The 23,334-nt window shown below is 37.5% G+C and overlaps 2 protein-coding genes across 13 annotated transcripts in view; both read left to right on the forward strand.

Annotated features, from left to right (window-relative positions):
• The window catches only part of COL4A3 (collagen type IV alpha 3 chain), a 124,494-nt gene extending 121,912 nt beyond the window's left edge, over window positions 1–2,582 (forward strand). For both annotated transcript variants that reach the window (XM_059393620.1, XM_059393619.1), the window contains exons 50-52: window positions 314–428; window positions 1,628–1,800; window positions 2,400–2,582. In XM_059393620.1, the coding sequence (XP_059249603.1) occupies window positions 314–428; window positions 1,628–1,800; window positions 2,400–2,484 (373 nt within the window). In that variant the 3' untranslated portion in view covers window positions 2,485–2,582. The remainder of the gene's footprint in view (window positions 1–313; window positions 429–1,627; window positions 1,801–2,399) is intronic.
• Window positions 2,583–9,685: 7,103 nt separating this feature from the next.
• Window positions 9,686–23,334, forward strand: part of MFF (mitochondrial fission factor) — a 31,613-nt gene continuing 17,964 nt past the window's right edge. For 3 of the 11 annotated variants that reach the window (XM_059393625.1, XM_059393627.1, XM_059393628.1), the window contains exons 1-6: window positions 9,687–9,871; window positions 12,902–13,013; window positions 13,788–13,965; window positions 14,853–15,073; window positions 16,019–16,188; window positions 22,205–22,293. In XM_059393625.1, coding sequence (XP_059249608.1) covers window positions 13,928–13,965; window positions 14,853–15,073; window positions 16,019–16,188; window positions 22,205–22,293 — 518 coding nt within the window. In that variant the 5' untranslated portion in view covers window positions 9,687–9,871; window positions 12,902–13,013; window positions 13,788–13,927. Of the gene's footprint in view, window positions 9,872–12,901; window positions 13,014–13,787; window positions 13,966–14,852; window positions 15,074–16,018; window positions 16,189–22,204; window positions 22,294–23,334 lie in introns of all 11 variants that reach the window. The other 8 variants (XM_059393621.1, XM_059393623.1, XM_059393622.1 and 5 more) reach the window with 7 other exon arrangements.

Raw genomic sequence — 23,334 nt, forward strand, 5'->3', positions numbered from 1 at the left:
TGATGGGACAAGGTCAATCATTTCATGTGTAATGTAATGTAAGGCAGCACATCATGGTCCAGAAAGTGGTGATGCTGCTGTATTCTTTTTCTTTTCTTTTTTTTTAAAGATTTTATTTATTTTAGAGAGAGAGAGAGAGTGGGGGGGGGGGAAGGGCATAGGAAGAGGGAGAGAGAGAATCATAAGCTGACTCCATCTGAGCTCGATCTCACAACACTGAGATCATGATCTGAACCAAAACCAAGAGTCAGACAGGTAACCAACTGAGCCATCAAAGCATCCCAGCTGCCATATTCTTTATTTCATATTACAGATGCACTGTCTGTGAAGGTCCTACAAATGCCATAGCCATTCACAGCCAAACCACCGCCATTCCCTCCTGTCCCAATGGCTGGATTTCTCTCTGGAAAGGATTTTCGTTTATCATGGTAAGGAGGAAAGGAACAGCAAATTCATAGAAAAGATTACCCTTAGAACCTTACATTGGACGGGGTGAAATTTGGCCCTCTAGAATGAAGCCTGATACTAATATGCAATGTATTCTAGGGACATTGGCTTGAAAATCTGGAAATATACTTTTTATTTTAAAGTAAGTTGTTTTTTTGTAAATAATGGAGAATTTTTAAAAAATGACTTTACCCATAAATTCTAAATAAGACATTCAGGTGATGAGTAATGCCAAATTAGTAATAGAATGCCTTTTTTTTTTTAACATGGCAGCCATTTTATATAGATCCTCCATAATCCTTATGGAAACCCTGGAGGTTTCTATCTTCTACAGTTTTATAAATAAAAATGAAGATCCCCAAGGTCTCATAACTACTAGGTGGTAAAACCAAGGTTTGAACCTGAGTCTGTCTGTTCCACAATCTTTTTACCTTACACTTATGCCCCTTTGACATTCATAGCAAGATGGGGACTAAGAGAAAAAGTCTTTTAAAGAAAGATTCTCCAGATGTGAAGTGCTAAATGAAGAAATCTATGCACTGACCATTAGTGATTCTGAGAGCCAAACATACATGGTTGGTGGTTATTCATATTTTGTATAGCACCACTTAGGATACATCATTCCCCTTTCTTTACTCACAGACATCCATTCCTCCATTCATTCAACCATTAATTTAAAAAGTATTTATTGAACAACTACCTTGTGCCATGACTGTTCTTAGCACTAAGAAGAATACCAACAATGAACCAAAGTTCCTGCTGGCCATGGAACATATATCTTAGTGGTAAAGGTAGACAATAAACAAGAAGACAAAATAACCATAATAGTAATGAATTTAGATGGTGATCAGTACTCTGAAGGAAAGAGGAGATTGTGAAAGGGATGAAGTCAGGAAAGCCGCCTGGAGGTTATATTGAGGCATATCCCTGAACTATAAAAACGAGCTAGCTGACTAAGGAAAAGGAGGATTTCAGGCCAAAGAAATAGCTTTTACTTTTTTTTTGATGACTAATACTCAACTTGGAAGGTACCTGAAGTATTAGCAAATTTGGATAAAAAAGCATAAGTTTATTTCATACTACTTTTTTTCTTACTATTACAAAAAAAAAAAAAAGGTAAAGCACTGAAAGTTTGAACACCATGCACACAATTCTTATCCACGTATTTTTATTGTGATAGTTCACAAGTGCAGGTTCTGAGGGTGCTGGGCAAGCTCTGGCCTCCCCTGGCTCCTGCCTGGAAGAATTCCGAGCCAGTCCATTCATAGAGTGCCATGGAAGAGGAACGTGCAACTACTATTCAAATTCCTACAGTTTCTGGTTGGCTTCATTAAACCCCCAAAGAATGTTCAGGTAACTATTCAAAGTCAAGTTTAATCTCATGACTCAGTGCTGAAGTATGCAGAGGTTGCCATGTTAGATTTCCATGACCTATGTGTTGAACTCACGTTTAAAAGAGATATCCGTGACAAGAAAATCCTGCTTAGTTTGGAACTCCCAGTTTACAAGTGTTCCACAGTCAACTAGTAGCCATGGGTTTGTACTACTGCGTCAATAAAGGCCCAAAAATGTGATTTTTGTCACCACCAAATATATTTTAACATTTGCATATGAACTTATAGCAAATTACAGAATAAAACTATGAAATGATCTGCTGCTCTTAATTTACTGTACTGGAAGACTTGTGTGTGATCCAGACTGTTTAAAGGACAAGGGCTGTTTTTATTACAAAACAGAGAATCTAAATTTGCATCACAGTCTATGTTTTCCTCACTGCTGCTGAAATACAACTAAATTATAAAACATTTACATACATACCTTTACAGAAATATGCCTCCTATAATAGAATTTAGATGAACTATAATATTTATTAATAAATCTCAAACCCAGCAAATATTCCTTCTTTACCTATACATTGATGAGATTCTTTGCACTTTTTGCTTTTGTTTCAGAAAACCTATTCCGTCAACTGTGAAAGCTGGGGAGTTAGAAAAGATAATAAGTCGCTGTCGGGTGTGCATGAAGAGAAGACAATGAAGAAATCAAAAGAAAACAGAACTGTTCTTTTTAATCCTAAATAACCAAGTAATGATGCAGAATATGCATTTATTTTGGTATTTTTCTCTAACCAAACAATATGGTTCCTTGATGACTTAGTACAAAGTTTCTATTTGTTCCCCCACATAACAAAGCATTTCTTGTAAGTCAGTTCTGCAATCCTAGTATCTAATCTGTGCTCTTGCAAAGTTTCCTATGGCAAGGCAGCAGACTTTTCAAAAAATACCCCTGAAATCCTATTCCTCTTGTATCCAATACACAGCCTCAACTGCAATGGTATAAAGTTTGGTGCTACAAGTTCAAAGCTATTTGGTCCACTGGATTCCCAAGATTTGCCCCTTTCTATTCCAGTTGTTGAGACTCAGGGAGGCTAAATTGGTTTTAAATTGTGCCACCACCCCCTTTAGCCCCTGAGACTGGGGGGGGGGGCAGGTGGAGTAATGGCACCTCGTGCATTGGACTGGACTTTGAGACCTGTTCAGTAACCTAAGGCCTGAGGAAACCAGAACTAAACTAAGGTTCACGGATATTCTAGGGCTCTTTCAAGTATACCCAAGACTAAGGCCAAAACGGGGTTTCCCAGAATGGTTTTGTTCATATTTTTTAAAAGATTTGTTTGTCCATTGAATTCATTTCACAGCAGCAATGTAACCTGCTAGCATTCAAATTTTTACCCTTATTGAATTAATTTTGATAGGATAATGTTACACACATGCTCTGAAATGTATCTAACTTCCTTTTTTTTTTTTTTTAACCAATTCACCCACCCAGATAACAAGGATACTACTTATTGGATGTGCACTTTATCCCCATCCCTATAAATGTTGAGAAAACTTACGACATTTGCTGGCTAATCAGATTAGGCTCAAAATATTTTTCCTTTGCTGTGATCCATTCATATTCCATGTTACTTGGGTATTTCCAGATTTATTCCGATTATTTCCCTACTTCTTTTGTAAAAAATTTTGTGTTTTATGTTACATAGTCTCACCGTGTTGAAAGAGTCCTGTAAAAATCTTAATGTAAAAATTGTATAGCTTTGCAGATATAGGTCTTAAGACTTGCTTTTCAGTGTGTTGATACATTCCCAAAGCTACTTAATTCAGCTGAACAAGCATTTCATTTAGCCTCAACCCAGGCCCCAGGGAAGGTGCTAAATTACAGATACTAAGGGGGAGAAAAAGAGACTAATGTTTCTGATCTGATATCCCAGAAAAGGTGACTAACTTACTGTTACTGTTAGGACTCCCACATATCTGAGCTGGCTTCTTTTCCCTTTTTCTTCCTTTGTCACTGTTTTTATATTCCATCGTCATCATTCAGTAGGCCTCAATAAAGGTTTACAAGTAGGTATCTGGCCAGAGAAAGCCCAGGACATCTAGCTTCTCTTGGGCATCACAGAAGCCAAGGTAGGAACAACATTAAAAAAACAAAGATCTGCAAGGTACTAAGTACCACTTGAACTCGATGATAACACTATTTGATGGATCTGAGAGGCCAGGTATCCTGAGGCAAAGCTCTGAAGATGCTTCTTGATCCACCCAGGTGGCATTGATGGTGCTGATATTTAAATTCAGGTTATTGCTCTGGTCTCAGTTGCTCTGTAAGTGAAGGTGTGACCCCAGAGGATAGCACAGGTTGGGACCTCGGTTCCCACCCTTCCCTGCTCAGGTGACTGCTGTCAAGCCATTTTTACATTTAAACATTATAAAGTGCATTTTACTTAGATTACTTACGTAGACTCACCTAATATGAAGACTTTTTTGCTCTAAAAATATCCTACTGTCCCATTTGTACCATAATGGCATACAGGGTCTAATTGATGGCCACAAACCCTCTCTAGGACAACAGTTGTCCAACTGTGGTCCCTGAACCAGCTGCATCAGCAGCCTCTGGGAACTTGCTATAAATGGAAATTTTAGGGCCCACCTCAGACCTGTAGAATGAGAAACTCTAGGGGTAAGGCCTGGAAATCTGCATTTTCACAAGCCCTCCAGGTGATTTCCTACACAAATTAGGAACTGCTGTGGGCAAACAGCCAAGGAATGATTGTATGGGCAGTTACCAGGTACAGCTGGCTGTAATTGTTCCATCTGTGCCTCCCTTTTAAAGTCCAAAATCACAAACAACCCTAAGGTTGTTTAATTTTACTAATATGTAAAAGCCCTAGATTGGTGCTAATGCCAAATTACTGGCCTCTGCTTATCCAAGCATCTATGTTCTCTTGCCCTCTTAGCAGTGTTTAACTTCTGAGGAAGACAGGTGATGCTAAAGCCTTACATTCCAAAGAAGCCATACTAACAGTAGCTCAGTCATACCTATGAGACTGAGCCTTAAAACATAGCTTCCATGCATTACTTTCCAAATGCCTATGAGTAGCTTACAATGTTATGAAGATATAACTTTGTAGATAAAATGTAAATAACTCGTTTCTTTTCAAATTGGGGCTTCAACTTCGAAATTTCACAGTGTGCTAAAATAATGGATTTCTCAGAGGTCTTTTTGCAAGGTAAACATTATTAAGTAACTTATTTATAAAAGTATTACAATAATGCTGAATTTGAATTTTATTGCTAATTTAACTTACAAAGATTCTTCTATGCAGGAAATGTAACTTACTGCAACTAAACTTAATTTAATGTTTACTCTATAACCAAATGAAATATATTTAAAATATATTGGATATTTTATATTATTATATCCTGACAACATTACAATATTGTAATGTACTAATATTTCTGTAATTATAGCTAAAAATTATTTTATTGTATTGTCTAAAAATAAAATTGAAAAAATTATATCTGGTTTTATTTTTCTTTCAAAATGGAAATAATTTTTTGAATTGTAAAAATAATACATGTTTGCTGTAAAAACAAGAGATAATACAAAAGTTAGGAAGAATATAAAAATTGCCATAATCTAACCAGTCACCCTCACCCAAGATAATTAAGGTGTATGTCCTTCCAGAGTTCTTCCCTGTAAATATGTTCCTAAACAAACATAGAATAAAAACATGTTGTTCCTAACAAGATTTTTTTAACTTAATGCCCTATGGATATTTTTTCACATCAATAGACAAGAACTAATCATTATTTACACCATAGTTCATTGCATGGATTTACTACATAAGTCAGTGAATCCCCCAATCAAGGGACACTTAATTTAGTTTTATGATGGACATTTAATTAATAATATGGAAATATTGTACACATTTCATTTCACATTTTCCAGCTACTTCCTCAGGATCAATTGCTAGAAGGAAAATTACAGAATCAAAGAACTCACAGGATCTTAGGTCTTTGATATACATACAAAAATGTTCTCCAAGAAGGTTGTTAGAATTTCCAGCTATAGCAACAATGTAAACACCCATCTTCCCATGCTTTTACCAGTTCCGGATATAGCTGTTCTTTTACAATTTTTCCCTATCACATTTTAATTTACAGTCTGCTCACTACCAGTGATGCTGTGTATTTGTCACTTTTAATTAGTATTTGATTTTTTTTATTAATTAGTATTTGTTTTTTCATTTAGTTTTATTTGTATTTTCATATTTTGTATTAGTGCTTATTTTTGTTTTCCTTTGAAGGGCCTAATCACATCTTTGCTCATTTTCTATTAGGGTGTTTAAGAAATTTTTACAAATCAGTAAGAACACATGTAGATTACAGAAAGTATGCGTCATACATTTTGATAAATGTTTCCCATTTCTAATACAAATATTACTCATTCAAAGAAAAACATTCATAAAATTTTAAATGTACAGAATTGGTAAAGAGAAATGCTTTTAATATACAAAATAAGAAATCTTGTAATTAAGGAACTTTCAGGCTGTGTTAAATGGCAACAAGATTATAAAAGGAAGAAACTAAACCGTGATCTTGAGTAATAGTTCTAAGAAGACAAAGAAAATGGTTGTTCAAATAAATATTTTAGAAATATTTTCGTAACTGGGCCAAAAAGTACACTGAAAACATTTTGAGTCCCTCCAGAATGTGTTAATACATTTAATGAACTTATTTTGACTGATAGCAAGTAGATAAATGAATGTTTTATTTATGATCATTCTCTCTACTTGTGAGTCTGTTTGGAAGGAAAAATTGTGATCAGTCTCTAATCTATTCTTAGCAACCTACTGACAGGGGACTTGGAGAGCATGAACAGTGGCTAGTTCAACCTCACCCTATTCCCAGCTCTGCCCACTGGAAACTGAGAAACAACCAAACACAGAGAGAAAAGAAACTGATTTTGAATAGCCAGGCTAAATCTAAACATCCAGATAAATGTGACCCTCTCTGGGCGTCTGTAGACTGACGTTTTTTCTAAAAATGCTGACATTGCTGAAAACCTTTTTAAAAAACGATTGCCTTGAGATTGGGTTTATCAACCAAACCAGGAAATAGAGGTCTCATCACTTTATACCCAAGACCTACATCATGCTCAAGATATCTGTCTCCACAGAAGTCATCCAGATGAGTGAGACACAGACCTTGGTCTCAAACACAGAACTTAAAATGGTGGCAGAAAATAAGGCAAATACATAGAATAATTATAATACTAGACAGAATAAGTGCCATAAGAGATGACAAATAGTGATGCAAACGTTGGAGCCCTCAGGAAATAATTATGAAAGAAAAAATATTTTAGGTGGTCCTTTAAGGACAGTTAGGATTTCAAGAAGCAGAAGGTGGCCAGAAGGAGGATGGCATTTCAGGTGGCAGGAATATTACAGATAAGGGTAAGTAGTTAGGAAAGCATGAAGCAATCTCAGAGAATAATTAATGGTCAAGAATATATAGAGTATAAGAACATACATGGACTACATAGGAATATATGGGATATATGTAAACATGTAAACATCACATGTGCATACACATGTAAACATCACATGTGCATACACACACAACCATGAATAAAGTGGCATTGTAGGAGTTAGGGCCATATCACACAGAGTTTCAAATATCAGGTTAAACCTATATTTCATTGGCTGGTATAAGAGCAATGAAGATTCTAAAAAGAGTAGAATGATCATATAAACGGTAACCTAGAAGATCCAGTATTTTATCTACTGTGCTTGCGAGGCTATTTCGTAATTTCAAATGTTTTTAAAAATCACTGGATTGCTGTTATGGACTTTTGAATTGTAGAGAACTGTAAATCATCAATTTCTTTTAAACCTGGGGCTTCAAATTTGGGGTGTCACAATTTGTAAAGCTATGCTCTTTGTGGATCTAACCTCTGGTAAGAATTAGAGGAGAAAAATGGAGCTGGGAAGGCCAGTTAAAAGGTTATCAACCCAGCTGATAGGTAATGATTTAGCAGTGGGAACAGAACAAAGTGGAGAGTTGGCATTGACGTGGGGGAATCTAATAGGATGGGGTCTTGAGAGACAGTGAAAGATGACTTCAGAATTCTGAAACTTGAGGACTCAAAAAATAATCTTGCCATTAACTGAAAAAAAAAAAAATCAGGTGAAGTTATCTGGATTGGGAAGAAGGAGAAAATCTGAGTTTGAAATCTGTCGGGATCAAAACTCCAAAGGGACACTTACAAAGAAATGGCTAGAACTAGGGCAACAGGATGATACTAAATGGATGTGTTAATTAATGTAGACTTATATGGCACTTTTTCCCCACAAAAGATTTGAGGCAATCATGGGTGCAAAGATATTCAATAATGGATTAAATCATAAACAGGAATGTCCACATTAATGATGGAAGACCCAGCATGAAGCTTTATCACAAAAAACAAGGGGGCAGAGTTTCTAGGTAAGGAAGAGAAAAAGTCCTTTTGTTTTGTTTTGTTTTTTCCTCTTTGAGAATCTACTACCAATGTTTGGTGATTTCATGTACCACACTGACTCCTTTAACAGAATCAAATGATTCAGGAAAATCAAGGGTGATCAGAATTAAGGGAGAAGACTTCGGATCTGGCAACTGGTTCACAACTTTCATTTGAAAGTTATTTCAAACGTTTTTATTGTGGGGAGGGGGCAGGCATAAAAAGCAAATAGCAAGAAATGAAGAAGTGGAAGGGTGCTGGTGGAAGCAGCATGGCCCTCACTGCTACAAGTCTTGGTTATGGACAGCCTACCCAGCTTGGTCTTTCTATCTTCCCCCAAAAGAATTGGTTTGGAATGACTCATCATTCCTAAAATCTATATATTCTTATGAAAGGATGATTTGCCACTATTAATAAGAGACCCAAGAACACAATTCTCAAAGTGCTTCCTCAATTATTTTGAAAAGCGGCAACCTCTCTGGAGCATCTTTAGATTCTAGAGAAGTACCCGCTGGTGCACATGTCCTTGTTCGGCTGTTAAAGTCTAGTTACACAAAATATCCCGCCATCTGGCTTCAGCCCGCCCTGATGTTGGGGATCAAAGTACTGAATCTCCCACGGAAAGTTAGTTGGGTGGTTAGATCCAGAGAGGGCTCTACCGAGGCTAAATAAGGCTGGTACCTACTGCAAAACCTAACTTCTCTTTTTCCATCATTCTCTTGTTGAGCGATTAGTGAAGCCAGTCAGGGCAGGGGTGCTGTTGAGGAAGACATCTAATAATTAATTAGCTCGACCAGTGATCAAAATCGGAGTATCACCAGCAGAGTCGGTGAAATATTCGGAGTATTAGGCCTCACGCCAGATATTTTGATACTACCAGTCCTGAAAAATAGTCATTTTAACTGGCTAGGAAGGTTTGTCCACCCTGTAAACATGTAAGTCTTACAGATCACGAACTCCAATTAAAATTTCTCAACCGTGGGGCGCCTGGGTGGCTCAGTGGGTTAAAGCCTCAGCCTTCAGCTCAGGTCATGATTCCAGGGTCCTAAGATTGAGCCCCCACATCGGGCTCTTGGCTCAGTAGGAAGCCTGCTTCTCTTCCTCTATCTCTGCCTACCTCTCTGCCTACTTGCGACCTCTGGCTATCAAATAAATAAACAAAATCTTTTAAAAAATAAAATAGAATAAAATTTCAGCCGTGAACCCAAAAAATAAATAAAATAAAATAAAATTTCAGTCGTGAACCAAACTCCTACCAGACGCGTTCTTGCTTGCAGTTGGCGCTCTTTGCCCTCAACAAAGATGTCCCCGTATCGCCGTCGCCCTGCCCCTGCTCCTGTGCGTGAGCCTCACGTCCGCCCTCGCCTGCATCACATGACCACGAACCTGCTTCAGCTACGGCTCCCGGCAAGGACCAGTTCCGGCCGTTCTCGCATCTCTCCCGGCCCGCTGCGGGCCGCTCAGGCCGGTGCTTTGCCCCGGCGCCTCGGTGCGCTCGGCCAACGGCCTCTGGGAGCGCCCACTGCGACGCCCCGGGAGCCGGCGGGCGGGAGCCCTCGCCGGGGACCCTTCAGCGGGCCCAGGGGTGAGTGCTGATACCTTCCCGACGCGGGACCCGCGGCCCGTGCCGGCCTCCGGGCCTACCGCCGCGGCCATGACCCTCCGGCCGAAGGAGGTTACCCGCGGTGGCCCGGGCCGCCCCAATGGTGTCGCCGCGAGTCCCAACCCCCGGGCTCTGGCTTTGCCACTCCCTCAGGATCTTGCCGCCTCCTCGGTCCCTGAAGAGAGCAGCACAAGCTCCCGCGAACGTTTTGGGGCTAACCTGACGACCCCCCCTCCCCTAGTTCGGGGTCTTATTTTGACAGCCCGGTGGGATCGTGTTGGGAAACACTGGAAACCTCCTGAGAGCTTGACCGCGGAGCTTGGCTGGGGTTTCCCCTCATCCTTCGCGGCCGAGGCCCTGGCCCCTTTCAGAATGACCTTGGGCCAGACGCCAGCCGGCTTGACAAGTAGTTTTTTTGTTTTTGTTTTTACTTCGCGGGAAAGACGGGTTAGCAAAGGAAGGCTTTGCTGGAAGCTGGGCGGCCGCCGGAGGCCCGGGGTCGGGTGGGTCCGTGAGCACGCTTGCTCCCAGGTGTGGATGCTGGGAGTTAGTTGCTCCTCGGGTTTCCTTCCAGGAGCTGGGAAGCCGGAGAAGGAAAGCTCGGGTCCCGGTTCTGCTGAGCCTCTGACCTTCGCCTGCAGGACAGGGCCCCTTGGATGGTGCAGGAACACCCCGGGCCGCGTCCTACGGCGTTAGAGCAAGGGGCGCTCTGTAGGGATGGCGACCCTTTCCAAGTGGTGACAGCTTTTCATTGCTGCAAATAAGAAAAGCCCCAGAGCCCTTGTTCCCTAAAGTAGAGCCAGTTGTATTCAAGCCTCCTGTCCACTCACGGAGAGACTCGACCTGAAGGACCTTACGTGTTTTCTCTCCCTAAATGAAAAACGTTTCTTTCTGTGTCAATTTCGTCAGCTAATGAGATCCCAAAGGAAAAACCCTCAGGAAAATGGATTTGGAAAGAATTAGAATGACTTAGTAAGACTACTAAGTAGTCTTCTCCCTGTGTAATTAAATTATGTGTAGGAGCTGCTACCTTTTTGGTTTCAAACCCGTGGGAATTGGTCTTGCTATTCTTTCCAAAAGGAAATTGTGTGTGCTATCCCTTCCTGTCCGATAGGGCTGCCTCGTTTTAAGGATTACAAAGTTTAGCAGTTACTTTCCTCCCTTCTGCTTTTGAAACTTGTTTTCTGTAGATTCATACCCTTATTTTAAAATTTGTGGATTTGTGTTTTTTCAAGTTTTTGGTTACTTTTCTTTCAAAATTGTAATTAATCCTGGATTGTTATACCCTGATTTGTTAATGCACTTATTTTTTTAAGTATAGTTGCTTGAAAAGAGAATGGAAACAGGGTGACCTATATAAAAACCTTGAACTAGATCCACAACAATAAGTGATAAAGAACCGGATTTTTTTTTTCATAATTGGAGAATTATATAAATCTTTGCAACCACAATCAATTTGACCCAAGTTGTTTCTGCGACTTCCTGGACTATTTCTCTGGGTTCCAGTGATCTAATGTAGAAAATAAGAAAGTCAAGCTTGAGTCATTGTGTCCCACATTTCGGACATTCTCCAGGAGTGGAATTTGACTTGATTCTAGATAGTATATGGATGAGGGTTTTTTCTTTTAGTTATGTTTTTGTTATATGTATGGTTTAAGGTAGTGATGTAAAGTTTCCTTTTAAAATTCATTTATTTAAGATGTTTAAAAGTTGAGCTAAAAAATGTAGGTAAGAATAAATGCACTGTGGGAATGTGGAAAAACTATATAAAATTGGTAGATTACTGGTGTTTGGGAACTCAAAGGCTTAGAAATTAGAGGTTAAGATCATCTGTGATTTTGAGAGAGATTTTGTCTCCTTAATTATATGACGGACAATCATGTACTGGTTGACTAGTAGTTTGCAATGACAGAACCTCTGGAATTAATATCTTAACTCCAAATGAGAAGTTTGTTTTATGTATTGCCAAAAGATAATACCAAAAATGCTATAGTCTAACGTGGGGGGGATAGATTCTGATCTAATTAGGACACTACAGTGTTATACCTTAGAAAAGTTCCATTTGCTTTTTAAATTTAAGTAGCTCAAATAGGGTAAAGGAGAATTTGGCTTTTTCTAGAAGTTGTCTTTTCAGCATCTGTCTTTATGATCTAAGTCTGTGCTATTTTACAGACAGATTCTCATAAGACAAGATGTTGCTATAGAATGAAATTTTGACACTAATAGGATGTATTGGTGCAAAGTCAGTGAAGACTGAAATGTGGTAAATGGAGTGGGGAGAATAGCACATTTTAGAGAGATAATGTTCTGGTTATATGTGTTCCTTGTTTATTATAAAACTTCAACTTACAGTGTCCCAAGGCTATAATTCTTTTGAGATGTCTCTTTTCAGTATCATATCTGAATATAAGCTCTTATTGTGCTTCATCTATACACAAGTATTGGAAGAGTTTCTCCTCTAGAAAGATGCACAAAGATTAGAGATTGCCTGTGGGGACCTTGGTCGCTATAGGATAGGGTCTGGTGGGACCCTGTTTCTCTGAATGTTCTTGTGTGCTTTGTAACATGTGCATATATTACTGGTTCAAACTCAAATATTGAATGAAAGTTGTGAATGAAATAAATACGAAATTAAATTAAGTATTGCATGAAAATAGCTGAATAAAAATTTAGCCAAAATGCATTTGTTTCTCCTTTATATATATGTATATACATATGAATATTATGGGTCCTTCAAACTAAGTATTTTTCATCTGTCACATCTTTCTAAATACAGATCAGAGATGATGGCAGTTCTATATTTTATTTTGCATTAACTAATGAATGCTTATAGGACCCTGTCTGTGGGATTAAAATTGGTAATAAGCTTGTTAATTTTTTCTTTATTGTATTAGTTTCTTAATGTAAGTTTGTATGTCATTGGTGACTTATCATTTAGAGGATTTCCAGCAATGAATTCCTGATGTTGGTTTTCATGTAGGTTTTCAATTAGCTCCTGTTTTTCTTCCCTAGGGACAAAAGTGGCTCAAAATCCAGCACAGGCACATTGAAGCAAGGTAAAGGATTTAATATGAAGCACAGAAGCAGATAGTGCCAAATAGCAAGCCGTAGTTGGTACACGTTTGTGAGTAAAAATTTTGTCTTTTGGCTCTATTTTCTTAGTCTTTAAACCATCTGCATGCCAGATCCTTAAAATTCACACATTTTGGTAAAGAATAAAGGAGGCAATTTAGCAGTCATAACTAACCAGTTGTCACGGCTTAGCACTCTGAGCAACCTCTCAGAACTCTCCTAAGCATCTTATTGAGGTGGTTCAAGGGTCATAACACATCTCTGACATGGAGTTTAGGAAATATCCCAGGTGTGACTCACCTTTATATCATCTTTACTTTTTATTGCCCTTGATTTATATATAATATCTTTTGCTGAAAATTCAGTGTAATTTGGCTTTTGAAGTCATTTCCTTTTAAAGAAACCATTACTCAAACATCAGTTTTTTAGGTATCTCAAAAACATACATTTACTTCTGCCCTTTATATTCTCTTCATGATTTTTTCATTTGTATTGTACTTAAGCCTTAAAAAAAGAAAAGGACTTTATCCCCTGTTCAGAATATAATGATTAAAAGGAGTCTTATGGCAAAAAAAATTTTTTTTTACTCTGACCTTATATACATTTGATTATCCTGTTTGGAAAATCATAAAATAGTGACTGTGTGTAAAATCATCTTTATGGTTTTTGAGGTATAGAATAACTCTGTTTAGGAGAAATCTGAAAACTGGTTTTGTAGATCAAGTCTTAGAAGATAATTTGAAATAGATATCTATTTACTTGTATTCATGGTTTTTTAAATAAATGAATTGTTGAAATACTGATCTTTATTCTTTCTTTTTTACAGCTGGAAAAGCAGTGTCCGTGTTGTTATGTACACCTCCAAAAAAGTTCAGATCTGTAGGGGAATTGTTGTATAAAGTAAACTGAACTACAGGGTAGCAGTATCTTAATAGCTATTCTAGACGTGTATTTACTGTATTAAAAATGAGTAAAAGAACAAGCAGTGACACACCACTAGGAAGGTCAGTGACATTTTATTCAGTTGAGCTGGTATTATAGGCTTGAGAGATAGTGGCTTTAAAGCTGATTGCCATAGGCTAACCATGCTCTTCTACACTTCTTTCAACATTTTATATTTGGGGGTAACTTTCCTCTGCATTTTCCTGAAGCATGGATCCTTCTCTAATTTAGAAGATTATTCATGCATTTGTACTTCCCCTTAAAGGCATGCCGTGCTTTTTAAAAATATACATGTAAATATGATACTAAATACAGATTAATGTGAAGCTTATAATCCCATGAAACAAATGCATATAGGAAGGGTTTATTGCTACATATTCTATATTTGGTGTTCATTGCATCTCAGTAACCAGGTATACATTCAGTAAGAGAAGTTTGAATTTGTATCTTGTGATTTTTCAGGGGACTACATTTTTAAAATAAATTTAGAATTAGCCTTATTTACTTTATGAATTTGATTTTCATCATTAAAAGTTTTTATTTTCTTCATGCATGACAGCAATTCCTAATTTCATTTTTATAAAATCCTAGCAGCTTTCCCTCAGAATTTAATTTAAGTTTTATTTCATTCATTTTTTATAAGCAGCATGCATAGCTATGCAGAGAGAAGGAGAGTGTATATGTGTGTGCCCATTTGTCTTGTAGTTATACAATAATTTTAAAATTTGCTCTTAACCAATATCTTCAGGGTGCCATTTCAGCTGATAAATGAGAAGGCATTATGTTGAGGAAAACATTATCTTCAATCTTTTACTTTCCCTTTGTACTTGTTCAATACAAATAAGAAGTCTCCTTTTGCGCTTCCTACAAGGTATTGTCTTCTAACTTCGCTATGTAAAGAAGACTGACATTTTAACAGTCACCCCTGTCTTTAAATTTTTGCCCATAGAGTGAGTGGGGCAGCCTTTCCTTCTCCCACTGCTGCTGAGATGGCGGAGATTAGTCGAATTCAGTATGAAATGGAATACACCGAAGGTATTAGTCAGCAGATGAGGGTCCCGGAGAAATTAAAGGTAGCACCACCAAATGCTGACCTGGAACAAGGATTCCAAGAAGGAGTTCCAAATGCTAGTGTCATTATGCAGGTTCCAGAAAGGATTGTTGTAGCAGGTATTTTACATTTGTTTATAAAGTTGTCTGATAAATCTTTGTTTTTTGTATTTTTATGAAAATTTCTGGGTTTTTCAAAATATTATTTAGAAAAGGGGATGGGAAATAAAACTTTACATTACTTTCAAAAAGTTTAATAAAAAAAGTTTAATAAAATTTCAGAGTATTTTCTAATAATTCAACTAATTGATACATAATTTACATACATAAAATACATGTAATTTTTAAGTGTGAAGTTTGATGAGTTTTAACAAATACATATACTCTTGTGACCTTCCACCACAGTCTAGATATAGAACATTTTCATTATCCTAAAATATTCCCTTGTGCCCCATCTCCTTTAGTTCCTCCCCCTAAATTCCATGCAACCATAATCTCCTTTCTATAACCAGAGACTAGATTCATCTTTTATAGATTTTCATATAAATGGACTGATACAGTTTATACTCTTGGGTCTGGCTTTTGCTTAGTGTAATGCTTTTGGAAGTTCTTTCATGTTCTTGCTTGTATCAATTTTTCATTCCCTTTTTTTGCTGAGTTGTATTCCACTATGTGAATATACCATAATTTGTTTGTGAATTCAGCTATTGATGAACATTTGGGTTGTTTTCTGTTTGGGGCTGTTAGGAATAAAGCCTCATTAATACATGTTCTTGTAGGGATGTGTGTTTTCATATATCTAGGAGTGGAATTGCTAGATTATACCATAAGTTATATTTAACTGTATGAAAAACTGTCAGGCTGCTTTTGAAATTGATTGTACCTGTTATGTCCCCATCAGTGGTGTATGAGAATTTCCATTGCACCACATCGTTGCCAACACTTTGAAATGTCAGTCTTCAATTTTAGTTATTCTGGGGGTGTGTAGTGGCAGATACATTTTAATGAAACCACTGTCTTTTCAAAACCTTTCCTTTTTTTTTTTTTTTTTTTTTACACTCCTAGGAAATAATGAAGACATTCCGTTTTCAAGACCAGCAGATCTTGACCTTATTCAGTCAACTCCCTTTAAACCTCTGGCACTAAAAACACCACCTCGTGTACTTACGCTAAGTGAAAGACCACTAGATTTTCTGGATTTAGAAAGACCTCCTCCAACCCCTCAAAATGAAGAAGTAAGTACAATTTTAATGTCAAGTGAATTTGAAATAATATAGGTAAAAGCAAAAGGTAAAGAAGATTGAAAGCTGTAACTCCTACATTAGCAATATGTAATGAAAGCCTTCCACATGGACCATTGCTTGCCATAAATTCTGCTACATAGATAACCCAAATAAGATATTATGCTATTTTTTATGGGACGCCTGGGTGGCTCAGTTGGTTAAGCAGCTGCCTTCGGCTCAGGTCATGATCCCAGCGTCCTTGGATCGAGTCCCACATCGGGCTCCTTGCTCCGCAGGGAGCCTGCTTCTCCCTCTGCCTCTGACTGCCATTCTGTCTGCCTGTGCTCGCTCTCTCTCCCTCTCTCTCTCTCTGATGAATAAATAAAATCTTAAAAAAAAAATAGATATTATGCTATTTTTTAAAGTTTAAATGTTCTGTCTCAGGAAAATGGAAGTTTTGTGGAATCATTAACATTCACATGGTCTAGATGGAAGAACTTTCATGGCTAGGAGTTATACCTTAAGCAATACTGAAAGAGTTGGGAAGTTTAGCATAGAAAATTAATACATCCCTTTATTACAAAAGAAGTCTGGCAAAGAGGACAAGGAAAGCTCTTTTTTCCCTTAATACTACCTAATCTAGCTTGCTAAAAAGCCTGACTAGCTTTTTAGCAACATGAATAGCCCTATTGACTGAGATATGGCAGATTGGACTAATGAGATGTTAGTAGCAAAGTTCAGATGTTGCCTCTCCCATGGATTCAGAGCCAATTTTGTAAAATTTCTTTTCTGTGATGATACTTAGAGTTGCAGCTTTTACACTGAACTTCTGTGTTGTCATGAAGCTAGCATAAGACAATATGCAAACATATGTTTTTACTGATGGCAGAACTGCCTGTGTGTCATTTGTTCATGTTAGTCCTTTCCAAGAGGGTAAAGTATCCATACAACCCAGAGGAGTCCAGTGTCCTAGTACCGGGGAGGCCTTTTCTTAGCTTGGGAGTTTTTGCTGAGGTAATGAGATAATAGAGCTGCCAGTTTATACATTCTAGATATATGCTTGGTGAAAAGCACTAAATCTGAGTGTTCACATGGTGAAAAGGCACTGAAGTACTTGTAGAATTGTATTTATTTAACAAACTTTCTTTGAGCTTTTGTGTAAGACCCTGTGTAGTGAGATAGAGTTCGTGCATCCTGGCATGAGTGAGGGAGAGACACCCACACACAGAAGATACAAAGTTCTCAATAGCCAAGAATAATGCAGGGTAATAGAATTGTCTGCAAGATGAAAGGTATCACCACGTGCTTTCAGTGAGAGGCCCTGCTTCTTAGCCCCTACATAAAAGTTCCCAGTGGAAATTACTGCTGTGGATAATAATGTTTTGGAGTGAGGATTCTACCAGGGGAGAAACCCTCCCTATTAATATTCTTCGAGTTTGTTTTCCTTTTGATCTTTCTGCTCCCACTATTTTAGATAACTGCCTACTCGGTGAGAATAATTGATTGAAAACAAGTCAGGCATTTTCTTGAGTGATTACTTTTAAGAAAAAAAGTTTACCGGGATTGCCCTTAGTAGACCTATGGGGTTTACTCCTGCAGTAGTTGGAGTACATTTAGTCAAATGTGGTAGATGCCCAAAGTATTTAGCACCGTAGTGAAAAACTTGGGTTGAAAATGAGACCTAATTCTGAACAGCTGTTTTGCTACTTATTAATGACATAACCTTGGGTCACTTATTTATTAATTCTGAGGCTCATCTCTAAAAGAAAGATAAGAATAATGCAGAGTACTTAGGATTATTGTGAGAATAACTATAATAATGCATGTAATGTGTTTAGCACATGTTCTAATTTATGTTAAAAGCTTGTATGTTTAAATACTATTGTTATAAAAGTTAAGTTCCTGTGGCAAGAGCCAAATCCTGAGATGCAAGAAAGCAGTTTCAGAGATTAGTACCCACCACCTATTGAAAGGAAAGCAAAAATGATGACCTGTACTTCAAGTCCATGGAAGGGTCCTGCAGCCTTGAAGACAATCAGCCTCTTGACTAGAGGAGAAAGGAAAAAGAACCAGAGTTCTAGTAGCTTCTAGAAGATGGATTGAAAGAGAAGCCAATAAGACCCTGAGTGCTGCTCTGATGATTCATTCAGATCCTAGTCAGAACCTATCAAGTGAGATCCCCTGAATCATTGACTCTTTAGTAGTCCTTTTGCAGCATATGTCAAGGTTTCTCAGCCTTGGCACTGTTGACATTTTGGACCTGCTAATTCTTTGTTGTGGTGAAAGCTCTCCTTTTGCATTGTAGAGTGTTTAACAGCATTCTTGATCCTTGTGCACTAAATGCCAGAGGAATCCTCCAAATCATGAAAATCAAAAATGTCTCTAATAGCTAAAAAAAGGTGGAAATAATCCCAGTGTCCATCAACTGAAGAATAGTTACACCAAATGTGTATCTGTTATTGGTGGAATATTATTGGTGGAATATTACTCAGCCATAATAAGGAATGAAGTACTTACACATTATACAACATGGATGAACCTTGAAAACATTATGCTACATCAAAGAAGCCAGACAGAAAAGGCCATATATTTTATGATTTCACTTACATGAAATATCCAATAGGCAAATCCATAGAGACAGAAAGCAGATTAGTGGTTGCCAGCAGATTGAGGGAAAGGGGAATTGGGAATGACTTCTTAATCATTATAGGATTTTCTTTTGGGGTGATAAAAATGTTCTGGAGCTAGGTAGAGGCAATGGTTACACAATCAAATACACTGTATTGTATAGTAGTTTAAAATGGTGAATTTTATGTTATGTGTAGTTCATCATAATAAAAATAAAGGAAAAATTCTTTCCATTCATTGCCAAATGTCCCCTTGAGGGCAAAATCACCCTTGAGAACCACTGGCCTATGGCAAGAAAGGAGACTATAAGAAGGTGGCTTATGAAGAAGGCTGTAGAAATTGTCTAAAATGTTGTCTGACACAATAAGTTTGCAGAAAGTAACTGCACTTAAATTCCTAAACTGGCTTGAAGAACCCAAGGGAACCCATGAAGAAGGCTTAAAGCATGATGCAGATAATCGCCTCACATAGACAGGGTTTATAAAATCTGGAGGCTTGGCTGGTAGAGAGGAAGTTGATGAACCCTTTCAATATACCTAATCTGTACTTGGAAGCCACTCTAGGACATGACCATCGCTTGATGATTCTCCCTGCAGGGAACTAATAAAAGCAACCAAGTAATAAACTGATCTGGGCAAGAAACTGCAAAATAACCAAATCATGACAGTTCTTAGTGTTCTTAGCATCCCTTAGGCCGTATAAATGAGGAGGGAGGAATTTTAAGCCTATTATCAGACACAGAAGACCCTAAGGCCTGCAGGAAGTTACCTGAAGCTGGGAAACTTTCTCAGCTTCAGAACTGAGTACAAGTTTTATTTTTATTTATTGATTTTTATTTATTTATTTATTTGTTTGACAGAGAGAATGAGCACAAGCAGGGGGAGTGGGAGAGGGAGAAGCATTCTCCCCACTGAGCAGGGAGCCCGATGTGGGGCTCGATCCCAGGACCTTGGGATCATGATCTGAGCCGAAAGCTGCTGCTTAACGGGCTGAGTCACCCACGCGCCCCAGAACACAAGTTTTTAAATGGGTAACCAGTGCTTGTTGGTTCTGAATGACATTTAAAAACCTTGAATTGTCAACTAGATTTCAATACAGCTGGAAAAAAATAATTTTAAAAAATAAATAAAAACCTTGAATTGAAAAAACGACCCCCATGACCGAACTAAAGGGTGGAAATATTTAAAAGATGGTGTTCCTTATCACACAAAGTGCTGTGTCCATGCACTTTGGTATTACAGGATACCAGTTGGTCGTATTAGAAGGCATGACAAATGTATATATTTTTTAAAGATTTTATTTATTTATTTGAGAGAGAGAGACAGAGAGAGTGAGAGGGGAGAAGGTCAGAAAGAGAAGCAGACTCCCCGTGAAGCAGTCACTCAACCAACTGAGCCACCCAGGCGCCCCTGACAAATGTATGCTTTTGTCTGAAGTTGCTTTTTCCCTCCAGTATGGCAGTAGTATCAGGCTTAGTGTTCCGGGGAAGTTATCTTTAAATCAGATTTCAAATGGTGAAAATAGCAAACTTAGGATCCTCTAGTTTCCAGGCTGTGTTGAAGTCATTGACCTAATTTGTTTTCTATTGTCACTGCCTGCCCTGCTTAATCTTAGTTCTCACACCACAACAGCCAGAATGGTTCTGATCTAGTAGAGGATTCATCTTGATCCCTGCAGCATGGAAGAACTGTTCTCTGGGGAGATGGAACGGAGAGATCGCAGGGATTCTCACAGACCAGTACTGCTCTCTGAATCAAGTGTACTTGATTGAAGTGGTATTAAGAGATAGAGATAGAGATACAGAAATAAATACACCACCTATATATATTGCATTTATATGCATGTATAACAATATATTGTTATATATATATTTAAGTTGTATATAACTTAACACCTATATATATGTGTGTGTGTATATATATACACATACATACACATATATACTGCTTTAAAGGAATTTTTATTTTTGGTTTAACTGTAAAGAGCTCTTACGGTAGGCTTCAGACTGACTCCTTTTTTGTCTCTAGAAGTGTTTTTTTTTTCTTTTGCTCAAGTGGATAAATGGTTCATAACCCATAACCAAATCTAAACCATGCTCTGAAATTATGTGCTTCATAGTATGGTTTTAAATTTTGTTGTCGTAGAATCTGGATTTATTCTCCATTGAAGGTGCTTGTAACCTGATTGTCTACTCTCAAGTTTTTAAAAAAATCATCAGTAGGCACTGATTTGCATTTTTAAAAATCTTAACTTTCAAGTCCCTTGGTTCACATACCAGTTGTCCTTTATATTAAAGTTTACCTTTTTTTTTTTCTTAAACCATGAAGTTGCCAAGGCTGTTTCTAGTTAAAAACAAAAACAAAAAACCCTAAACAAACAGGAAAGTTAGTGATTTATCATTGTTCTATTGCTCTGTATTTAAACCACCTTAAGTAACTTAAAAGAAAAAGGAAAAACCAAAATTCCATCTTGCTCATGGACCTGGATTCCGTGTGTGAAGAATTGCAGCTGGCATAAAGAGGAAAGCTTGTTTCTGTTTTACAATACCTGGGACTAAGCTAGGAAGTCTCAAAGCTAGGGATGACTTTGGATGACTCTACAGCCCAAGTTACAATCAGCTGATGGTTTACTCAGGTGTCTGTTGATACTGGCTGTTGTCTGGGACCTCAGCTACAGTTGCTGGTGGTGCACCTACACATGGCCTTTCCATGTGACTCGTAATCTTCACATCCTGGTGCCATTGTTCCAAACATGAACAGTTTAGTGAAGAAAGGCAGAAAGAAGCCTTATTGCTGTGTATGACCTGGTCTCAGAAACCACATCGCATCACCTCTACAGCAGTCACCAGCCCTCCCAATTTCAAAGGAAGGGAACATAAATCCTATCCCTTTAATGGAGAAGGTCAGTGATACATTCTGTAAGAACAGCATGTGGGTTGGGAGTGTGTGGCTATTTCTGGAATGCCAAAACTTTTAAGGTAGTACCAAGGCTTTTATTTATTTATTTATTTATTTGGTCTAGTTTTCAAATATGCAACCAAATTTGAATTTGCTTTAGTCCCAGAAGCCTGGAACATTTATTTGTAATACAAATACGTCCCATTTCCTATAATATATATGCCTTTAATTATAATAAATAAAAATATAATTGTACCAAGTAAGTTGATACTTAAATAGAAACCAGAGGTGGTTTTTTCAGGAGGTTAAAAAGCATTCCTAGGTTTATCTGCATTATAATAGGTAGGGTTTTTGTTGTTGTTGTTGTTGTTTTTAACCTGTCTTGTACTCCTGCTCTTTGTAAATTTTGTGAGTAGCCTTGGATTAAGCTTCTTTTGATACTAAAGAGCTACTAGGCTACTAAGAATATTTTCTATTCCTCTCTTTTTCTTTGTGCTTCACAGATCCGTGCAGTTGGCAGGCTAAAAAGAGAGCGCTCTATGAGTGAAAATGCCGTTCGCCAAAACGGACAGCTGGTCAGAGCTGACTCCATGTGAGTAGAACCACTGAGCAGTGTATCTCCTTTATTAGTTTTCTTCATGTATTCTCCTATCTATTTCTAAATAATTCTTTTTTTTAACTCCCAAATATTAAAAAAAGAAAAAAGTATGTGTTTTGTGCCTAAGAACCTGAGAAAAAAGTAAATGATTTGCTTTTAAGTGTTGGAAATCTGTTTTACATTTACATCAATTTTACATTTTTGCGGTTATTTTTATAGCCTTAAAATATGTTGTGAGAACTTTCCAGTAGCATTATCCTCTTCAATGTGGATGGCAGAATTCTAGAAGTATGATTTACTTATTTTGGGAATTGTTTATTAAGTGTACTTAAGAGAAATTGATAAATGTAAGTGCTCAGTTCTGTGCAGCCTTCAAAAATGTTTATCTAGCATGTAGATTGAAAAAACAAAACAAAACAAAAAAACACTTTAAGCAAGTGTCTTTATTTTCAAGTTACTCAGTTTGTCTTCAGATTGTGAACTAGCCCTTCCAGCTCTGCTTCCAATGAGCCATGGTAAACCATGTAGCTTAGGCAAGTGGAATTGTTTTACTTTTCATGGATTATTGTTTAGCTCTCTGCCTACTGAGTGAGTCATTGAATTGTTAGATCCATTTCATTTTCCAAAAATACAAGTATGTTGTTTAAAGGGCTGTTTGTTTAGATGTTTTCATTTGGTTGTATTATCATACTCTGATCTTAAAACTACCCCACTATAAGATGTTTTAGATCAGGCAGATGTTTTTTGTTGTTGTTGTTTCTTTAAAGTTAATGGTTTTTTACAGATAAACTATCCCTTTAAAATCTCTTTAGAATTTAAGTCTCAAATCTATTGGTGATTGTGGCTTTTCTAAATAGATGATTTAGAATGTTTATGTAAATTAATATATCTGCCTCATTCCATTTTGGGTCAGTTTTCATGAATTCATTCATCATGAACCATCCTGTTAGCTTCTCTGGGAGCTACAACAGAATCAGGGGATGGAGCATCTCTCTCAGAGTTTGAAAATCTAGATAAAAGCAAAACACTTAAATG

Source organism: Mustela nigripes, chromosome 3 (assembly GCF_022355385.1).
Source record: "Mustela nigripes isolate SB6536 chromosome 3, MUSNIG.SB6536, whole genome shotgun sequence".
Classification (NCBI taxonomy): Eukaryota; Metazoa; Chordata; class Mammalia; order Carnivora; family Mustelidae; genus Mustela; species Mustela nigripes.